Genomic DNA, 9543 nt, shown 5'->3' with positions numbered 1-9543 from the left:
CCCCCGCTTTATTTTTAATTTAGTGCACTGAGTAATATTAATTTATTTGGAATTAGAACTGAAAATGTGAGTCACCATGCCCAGTTTGAAGACTTAATCTTTGTATGATAATGATTAAAGGAGAGTTGCCAAATTGTAATAGAATTTTAAAACACTTATTCCAAATTTCTGAACTTAAACTTTGACAGATTGAATCTTCATTTCTTGTATTTAAATCTGACTCTCATCCTTTCACTTCTTATCACTTTAAATAGGTCGTTCTGAGGTAATATTAGTTTAGTGTCTTCTTTTTCCAGAGGATGCAACAGTTTGCATATGTCTTAAAAATTATAATTTGGGTTATAGGTGTTGATTTCAATGAAAATGGCCCTTTTCTTGGTGGGTCTTTTTTGTTGTTTTCTTCTCCAATCTTTTCGATTTCCTTAAAGGCAGTGTTCTGCTAGGTAGCATTAGGCTGGCCTTGAACTCAAGGCCTTGTTCTCCTGAGGTCTGGAACTAAAAGCACGCACCACTATACTTTGGCTCTTTTTTTTTAATTTGGAAAGGTTTCGCGTGAGTCTCTTGCACATCTTTCTTTGTGATAATAAAGATGGTTTTACACCAAAAATTACAATTAGTTCTTTTGTGGTTTTATGTTACAAAGCAGTGCTCTGTACAAATTCATTTGACAGTTTGGCTTTACTGAACCATTTTATGTTTATACTGGAGTTGTAGCTTAACAAAATAGATGCATTTTTTTTACACTGTTTAAAGCAAAATATGCCTCGTTCCATTGGTTTAGGATGAATGAACCTTTTGTTTTTTCTAATGCTTTTTGAAACAGGGTCTTATATACCCCAGGCTGATCTCAAACATCTTCTGTAGCCAAGGCTGACCTTGAACTCTACGTCCTCCTGTCTCTGCCTGCCAAGTGCTAGGGTCACAGGCCACAATATTTAATAGTTGGTTTTAGGTCAGTGTTTTGTTTATTACTACTGGTTTTGAGACTAGGCTTCTCTGATGCAGGTTAGCAGGAACTGCTGGGATCAGATTATGTAATCCTCTTGCTTCAGCCTCCAAGGTAGCTAGGGTTGGATGCTGAGCCCATTGTGCCTAACTACAGGTCTTTTAGAAGGTTGAGCCCTTGTGCCTAACTGTAAGTCATTTTTTAGAAAGTGATTTATGAAGCTGTTTTTCTTTTTCTCTTTTTCAAGCATAATAGGCATTTTATTTTCCCCACCCTCAAACCAGTTGTTAAATTTTAATTGATATGTACAAGTGTTTTGTCTCTGCGTGTGTATATGCACCAGATGCATGCCTAGTGCCCACAGAGCCCAGAACACATTATTGGATCTCTTGGAACTTGAGTTAAATACATGGTTGTGAAACACCACATAAGTGCTGGGAACTCAGCCCAGGTTCTCTGCAGGAAGAGCAGGTGTTCCTAACCATTGTGCCATCTCTCCAGCCTCAGATTGTTGATATGTTTAAGACAATAAACATGTATTTTCTTTAATGACGTCAGCCTTTTGTTAAAAGGATAATACATATTAAGTAAGTAGTTGCATTTATTGAATAGTTTTCTTTCCTACCATTGAATGCATTTCAATAATTAGACAATTTGTATTGTTTCTGTATTATCATTTGAATATTAATGTATGGTTTTTTTTCATTTCTATTCAGAAAGTATCCTTTACATACAGACTTTAACTCTTGTTTTTCAGGGTTACTTTGAAAGTTGCAACATACACAGAAACAGGATAGCAGGCTTTGAAGTGAAAGCCTATGCTAATCCCACAGTGGTTCGATGTGAAATTCACCATGGGCAGACTGGAGGAATATATGTCCATGAGAAAGGAAGAGGACAGTTTATAGAGAATAAAATCTATGCAAACAACTTCGCAGGAGTATGGATTACCTCAAATAGTGACCCAACAATAAGGTATTTGCATCATTACAGATACAGGTTGGGTTTATTTTGCTTTGGGGGTTTTGTTTGTTTGTTTTTACATCTGAGAAAAGATGCTGAACTTAACTCTTAAAAAATATATTTTGGGGGAGCTCTAGCTGCTCTCCCAAAAAACCCACATTCAATTCCCAGCACCCACATGGCTGTTCACAATTGTATGTAACCCAGTTCCAGGGAATCTGATACCTTCATACCAAATGCACATAAAAAAGTTGAATATATATATAGAGAGAGAGAGAGAGGGAGAGGGAGAGGGAGAGGGAGAGGGAGAGGGAGGGAGAGAGAGATGGCTCACTGGTTAAGAGCACTGGCTCCTCTGCCAGAAGACCCAGGTTTAAGTCTCAGCACCCACATGGCAGGTCACAATTGCCTGTAACTCCATTTCCAGGGCATTTGACACCCACACATAGGCATACATGTAGGAAAACATAGATACGTTTATAGGTGTTAGCACAGGTTATTAACTGCCCATGTTATAGGTTATTAAATAGGTCTATAACTGTCTTAGAACATAAATGCCTTTGTCTTTTTTTTTTTTTTTAAATGAAAGACAGCAAATAATGTGCTTTAGTACCCTAATTATCTCAAAGATCCTAGGACAAAGAGACTAAGAGTCTCTCAAAGTTTTTGGCCTATTCTGGTCACAGTAAGAAAGCAAACAAACTGAAAGCAAGTCTTAAAAGTATCATTGGTCAGCCCTGTAGTACAAAGCTATTTTAATTTAATCAGAGCATGGGTTTGTTTTGGTTTTGTTTATTAAATGGGGTCTCTGGTCTCCTTGCATATTTGACTGGCCTCAAATTTTATGTAGACCAGGCTACCCTTGAACTCACAGAGGTCCACCTGCCTTTGCCTCCTGAGTGCTGGGATTAAAGGTGTGTACTACCATGCCCAGCTGGTTTATTTTTAATTATCAAGTTGTCTGTTGATTTTATGAAAATGTATAGACAGAAATTTCTTTTCTGCCTGGTCCCACAGCCATTAGGTCCCAAAGAAACACACAGAGGCTTATATTAATTATAAACTGTATGGCCTGTTGCTCAGGCTTATTATTAACTATATCTCACAACTTAAATTAACCCATAATTCTTATCTATGTGTAGCCATGTGGCTTGGTACCTTTTTTCAGAAAGGCATTCTCATCTTGCTTCCTCTGTGTCTGGGTAGTGACTGACTCGCTGCCTTCCCTAGGCTGGTTGCCCTGCCTATAAAAATATATTGCTTATATTCACCACATGTTTCTAAAACAGCTAAAAGAAATTGTTTCGAGGGTTTCAAGGGAATGTTTAAAAATACTATTTTGGAGTTGGGTATGGTAGCAAACACCTGTATTCCCATTGCTTGGGATTCAGAGGGTGGAAGAGCCCTACAAGTTTGGGGCCAACCTGTCTGCATAATGAGACTGTCTGAAAAAGTTAAAACCAAATCAAAACAGGAAAAAATATTATTTGGAATCTTCGGATATAGCTCCGAACTTACCCAGCAATATAGAAGGCCCTAGATTAGTTCAACACTGCAGAATAAACATACATACATACATACATGCGTTTTCATCTTAAATAATAAGAGAATTTTGAAATATCAGGTAGCTTTTTTGGGTTTTTGTTTGTTTTGTAAATTAACAAACTAAGTTTCTGAATATAGAAGCTAAATGATTTTTCATGTTACCATGGATGATCTTATGGTATATTGTCTAAAACAAATTTTGTTAAGTATATGATTTTTTAAAAATTTATTTACATTATAGGGGGAATTCTATATTTAATGGAAATCAAGGAGGAGTTTACATCTTTGGCGATGGACGAGGACTTATTGAAGGAAATGACATTTATGGTAAGCATATGATTTTGTTCTATAAAACTTAGATGTTAGCTTTTTTCTCATGTGTGCACTGGACACATACAGATTTATTGAATGAAGGAGAGTACAGATGAGGCAGGCTCAGTTCTTGGCCTCTACTTTTCTCATGGCTACCTGTACATTGCTCAACTCCTTGTTTCCTCTGGATGTGTGTCCCACATTCTTGATAAACTTCAGTACCTGTTTGTCCTTGGAGATCTTAAGCAGTTCCATAGTGCACTAGAGTATGAAGTCACATCCTGCCAGATCATGTCCTATATAAACTTGGTATGTTTGGTGAGATGCCATGGAGTCAGCTGTGCCTCGACTTGCCGTACACTTTATTACTTTGTGGCCTTGTAGAAGCCCACAGCCATGCTGTCGTGCAGAGCTCTGGCTCTTGAACTCGCAAGGACTAGGACAGTAAAACTAGCCTACCTTCTTCACGTCAGCAGGAGACTGTTCTGAAATTATCTAAGGGAGAGAACTGATCTAGTTCCTTTAAAGTCTCAGTGAAGGGGCTAGAGCGATGGCTCAGTGATTAAGAGCACTTGTTCTTGAGAAGACCCAGGTTCAAGTTCCAGCACCTATAACTATCTCTAACTCCATATCCAGGGTGTATATGATACACAAACATTCAAGAGAACAAAATACACACACACACACACACACACACACACACACACACACACACACAAACAAAACAATAATAAATCTTTTTAAAAAGAATAAATTCTCAAAGATTATTCTCTAGTATTTAAACATTCAATGCTGTTTATGCAAAGCACTAAGCCAAATACCACAGAAAAATATAAATAAGACCCTAGTCTTAAGGAATATGTATGACTTTTTTTTTTTTTACATTCACTAAATCACTAAATATCTAATAATAAACAGTTTTGTTTGAAGTTTAGTCTACTTTGAGCTCAGTAGAGAAGGGAAGTACTTCTCACTAAAACTTTTATTTAGCAACTGATTAGCCAGACACAGTTTTACGAGATACATAATATTAAATATCTCTAGTTGCTAATCAGAACACAGGCATGAAGAATCTAAAATACTGACTCAAAGTAACGTTGGAAATGAATCTTCGGTAACCTGACTTGACCTCTGATCTAACTGCAACAGTTCTACATCTACTGTATTCTAGTCCTATTGGTGTTGCCTTGTAATGCTCACTAAAAATCTAGTAAATGAATTGTTAGTGTTGCTTAATGTAAAATTTTTACTCTGTACTACTAGACTCTAAACATTGACATTGTAAATTTTATTTTCAAATAGGCAATGCATTAGCAGGAATTCAGATTAGGACAAACAGCTGTCCTATTGTTCGACATAACAAAATTCATGATGGGCAACACGGTGGGATTTATGTGGTAAGTTAATGTAATATACTTACGTAAACCCTTGTATGAAGTCAAGGCCCGCGGCTAGGGATCTGCTTCTTTGGTAGAGTGCTTAGCTAGAGTAGGTTTCGTTTCCATCACCACTTAAACCCAGCCTAGTAGCCCAAGCCTATATAATCCCAGAATTTGGAAGAGGCAGGAGGATCAGAAGTTCAAGTGTAATTGTCAGCTATATAAGCAAAATCAAGATTAGCCTGGACAGCATGAGACCCCGACTCAAAAAACAGGAGAGAAAGGAGACAAGTACAGAAAGTGACTCATTGATGCCTACACATACGCTCTTGGCTACATCTTCTAAGCGCCTCTGTTTGTCTTAACTCCCATGTTCAAGCCTTATGTTAAAATACTATTAAATTACCAACCCTTGAGAGAGAGACAGAGACAGAGACAGAGACTGACTGACTGACTACTGGTGGCAGCTGGGTATGTTGGCCTGTAATTTCAGCACAGAGCTAGGACAGGAGAATCAGGGCAGGGGCTGTATGGTGGCATTGGTGACAGTGCACTTGCCCTACAAGCATAATAACTTGAGTTTGATAAAAGTATCTAAAAAAAAATAAAAGGAGCTAAAAATCTGTTTTAAAGAAAAATGGCCATTCACACCTTTAATCCCAGCAGCAGAGGCAGAGGCAGGTGTCTCTGAGTTCAGACTAGTCTACTTAAGGAGTTCCAGCCCACATGTCTCAAGCTGGAAGGGCAGTTTGGGGCCCAGTGAGATGGATGGTGTAGCTGTTAAAGGCACTTGTACAAGCTTGACTTTAGAAAAGTCCAGGGCAAGGCCTGTGGGGTAGCTGGGCCCCCTGGAACCCGTGTAAAGGTAGGAGAGAACTGACTTCACACAGCTGCCTTCTGTCCACCTCGCTGTGCCATGGCATGTGCACACCCTCACATATCATGCACACACACAGTAAATAACAAAGATTTTTAAAGACCAGGGAAGAAAAGAATGATGGAAGGTACTGCTTAGTAGTAAAGCGTATTCCTAGCATTCATGAGTCCTAGGTTCAGTTACCAGTGCTAGAAAAGTTGTCATTTCCTTACCTACCTGCTGTTGGCAGAACTGTTTCAGGGAGGATCATCTTAAGATTCTGCTATAGACAGCATATACTGTAACCAGTTTATCTTCTGTTCAGCATGAAAAGGGACAAGGTGTAATAGAAGAGAATGAAGTTTACAGCAATACTCTGGCTGGAGTCTGGGTGACAACTGGCAGCACACCAGTACTGAGAAGAAATCGGATACACAGTGGCAAGCAGGCAAGATCACTTACTTGGTCTTCTTTGGGCCACTACTGTTTGTTTTTAAAAAGGTAACATCTGAAAAAATTGTTTTCTTTCCCTTCCAATTTAGGTTGGTGTTTATTTTTATGACAATGGACACGGTGTGCTAGAAGATAATGACATCTATAATCATATGTATTCAGGGGTTCAGATAAGGTAAATGTTTTCTTGGCTTCTTTTGTGAAGGACTTGGGAGTACGTAGACTGTGAAAAATTGTTCGTTTTAATGATTAGTCACTCTGTAATGTGTATTCATATTCTGTTTGCACTTGTAGCTTTTCTTGATCAGGAGTTGATAACATAGGCCAGAAAGAGCTAGCTTATTTCCCTGTTCTGCAATTTAGAGCAGTTCAGCTGCTACCTACTCTTATCCCTATGTCTGGCATGTCATCGGCATTCGGTAAAATGGAAACGTCTGCTTTTATGCTTTTTTTTTTTAAACTCACTATGGATACCAGTCTGATAATGCCTACCTCTGCCTGAACAGTACTAGTGCTGGGATTCAATACATGCACCACATGTCCAGCATAAATTTTTATATTGCGTCTGTAATATTTTATGAAACTACAAGTCTTTGGGTGTGGTTGTTTAACTTTGGTTTTTGTGACAGGGTCTCTAGACCATGCTTGTTTCAGACTCACAAATATCTGCCTCCCAAATTTTGGGATTACAGGTATATGTCACTCACCATGCCTGTCCCTAGAATCCTGAGAGTCTCAATGATTATAAATTCATCCTTTAACTTCATTCATGTATGAAGAGATATAAAGTCATAGAACCTCAGCTTAGCTTAGTTAGAGCTCTGTAGTGATAACTATAGCAGAATAATACAAGGTGAAGTTCTATGGGAAAAACAAGATTAATCAAACCATTTATAAAGAATTTTTATTTTGGGTATGCATGTGGGCAGGTATATGTGGAGTTCAGAGAAAACTTTCAACCCAGTTCGGCTTCCCCCATGTGGTTTCAGGTCATTAGCATTGTTGTCAGGTGCTAAGCCATGTCACTGGCCTGTTGGTTCATTCTTGCCGTGATTAGTGATGCTTATCAGTTATAGAAGAGTTACTGAATGCGAATGGTTGACTTAAATGGTATTTCTTATCCATAGGACTGGAAGCAACCCCAAAATTAGACGCAACAAAATTTGGGGAGGACAGAATGGTGGAATTCTAGTTTATAATTCTGGTATGTTTAATCCAACATCTTTTTCTGTGTTAATAAACTTTAGAAATAATGCTTTCTAAATAATGTACCTAATATAAATTTTACATTTATAGGTCTAGGCTGTATAGAAGACAATGAAATATTTGACAATGCAATGGCTGGAGTCTGGATTAAGACAGATAGTAATCCTACACTAAGAAGAAATAAAATCCATGATGGAAGAGATGGTGGCATCTGTATATTTAATGGGGGTCGAGGTATTGTTGTTAATTTTGCATTAGTAAAAAACCCAGTTTTCTGTTGTTCTTCTATATCTTTAATGATCAGTGACACTGCCAACTAAAATGTTACAAATGGATGAACGTTTTCCTTATTTTTAGATGGTTAGGAAATTAGTGCCTAGAATTAAATAAATGAATATGTAAAGTATTTCCATCTTTTGTAACTACCTTGACTCTGTGCCAGTTGTCAGTAAAGCTTTTTGAAAGTAGAGTTGCACATCCTCACTCTGGTCCGTTTATTATTCTAATAAACATTAAATCAAGTTACAGGAGTAGATGTGACAAATGAGTATGTAAAATACATGCAACTCTTTATAGCAAACATGTGTTGATTTTGTAACTGTTGGAGAACTAAATTAACAAAGCCAAATTGATCCTGGTCCATAAAGCCAGCCCAGTTTGCCTTGAAACATTAGTTCTACATTGGTCACCCTTTGCAGAGGAAACGTTGAGAGACTGTGTGAGACAGTGCTGAGAGCAAAGCACAGTTCCTGCAACGTCAACAACCCAACACCCAAAATTCTGTATTACCCAACATGAAAGAAATGTACCAGTACTTGAAATAACTTACTATAATAACAGTGATGTAGACTCTTAAAGAGGTTAGATTTAATAATTCAAAATTGACATGCTGATAGTCTTTTATAAATACAGTGAGGACAAGCCAACTGTAGTGGCTTACACCTCTAGTCTCAGCACTTTGAAATCTGAATCAAAAGCACCATAAGCCTGTGATTTAGTGGAAACTGTCTCCCAAAAAAGAGAGACAGAGAGTGTGAGCGCCAGGCAGTGGTGCACACCTTTAATCCCAGCACTTGAGGCAGAAACAGGTGGGTTTCTGTGATTTCGAGGCCAGCCTGGTCTACAACTAGTTCCAGGACAGCCAGGACACAGAAAAACCCTGTTTTGGTGGGGAGATAAGATGTACAGAGGGGCTGGTTTTAATTGTGGGGTATTAAGCAAAAGTTCTTACAGTAAAATGAGCTATCTCAACATATTCAACTGGTAGAGGGAGGGCTTTCCAAGTATAATTGTTTGCCTTTGACCTGTTTTGTCATACCTCATTGAATATTTGTACCAACCACTGGTAGAGATAGCTAAAGACCATAAATAAAAATTATGATAACCATAAAATCTACAATTAAATGGAAAGGCACATTGTTTACAAAATCTGAGGGAAACTGAAAATGGTTTAAAAGGTGCAAGAAGTGAAGAGAGCTGAGGGTGGCTAAGAGGTTTTCTATGTGCAGTGGGGGTTTTAACTGTCTTCACAGCATTAGAGACCTATGAAGACAGCAGTGTATAGAGGTGCTTGTACACAAGCCTGAGGACCTGAATTTAGTCCCCATATCCCACAAGGTAGCCTAAGACCTCAACATACACACACCTACATTCATATACATTTTCAATAAATGAGTGAAGACAAGCAAGCCGGTTAGGAGGGAATTGGTGTAATATAGGCAAGAAGTTAAGAATACATGAACAAAGATTATAAGGGCTGTATGTCTAAAAAGGGTAGGAATGGGGTGGGAGAGATGGCTCAGTGATTAATACTATCTGTTCCTGCAGAGGACCTGGGTTCAAGTCCCAGCATATATACATGGTGGCTCTCTGTTAATGTCCAT

At 38.2% G+C, this 9543-nt stretch overlaps 1 protein-coding gene across 3 annotated transcripts in view; it reads left to right on the top strand.

Moving 5' to 3' along the window:
- The window catches only part of Fbxo11 (F-box protein 11), an 81714-nt gene that overhangs the window by 68220 nt on the left and 3951 nt on the right, over positions 1-9543 (top strand). For all 3 annotated transcript variants that reach the window (XM_005354717.3, XM_005354718.3, XM_026782835.1), the window contains exons 12-18: positions 1704-1921; positions 3696-3781; positions 5069-5163; positions 6327-6449; positions 6544-6629; positions 7582-7658; positions 7751-7894. In XM_005354717.3, the coding sequence (XP_005354774.1) occupies positions 1704-1921; positions 3696-3781; positions 5069-5163; positions 6327-6449; positions 6544-6629; positions 7582-7658; positions 7751-7894 (829 nt within the window). The remainder of the gene's footprint in view (positions 1-1703; positions 1922-3695; positions 3782-5068; positions 5164-6326; positions 6450-6543; positions 6630-7581; positions 7659-7750; positions 7895-9543) is intronic.

The sequence above is a fragment of the Microtus ochrogaster genome, chromosome 16 (genome assembly GCF_000317375.1).
Source record: "Microtus ochrogaster isolate Prairie Vole_2 chromosome 16, MicOch1.0, whole genome shotgun sequence".
Taxonomy (NCBI): domain Eukaryota; kingdom Metazoa; phylum Chordata; class Mammalia; order Rodentia; family Cricetidae; genus Microtus; species Microtus ochrogaster.
This window is presented reverse-complemented; position numbering and strand designations above follow the sequence as displayed.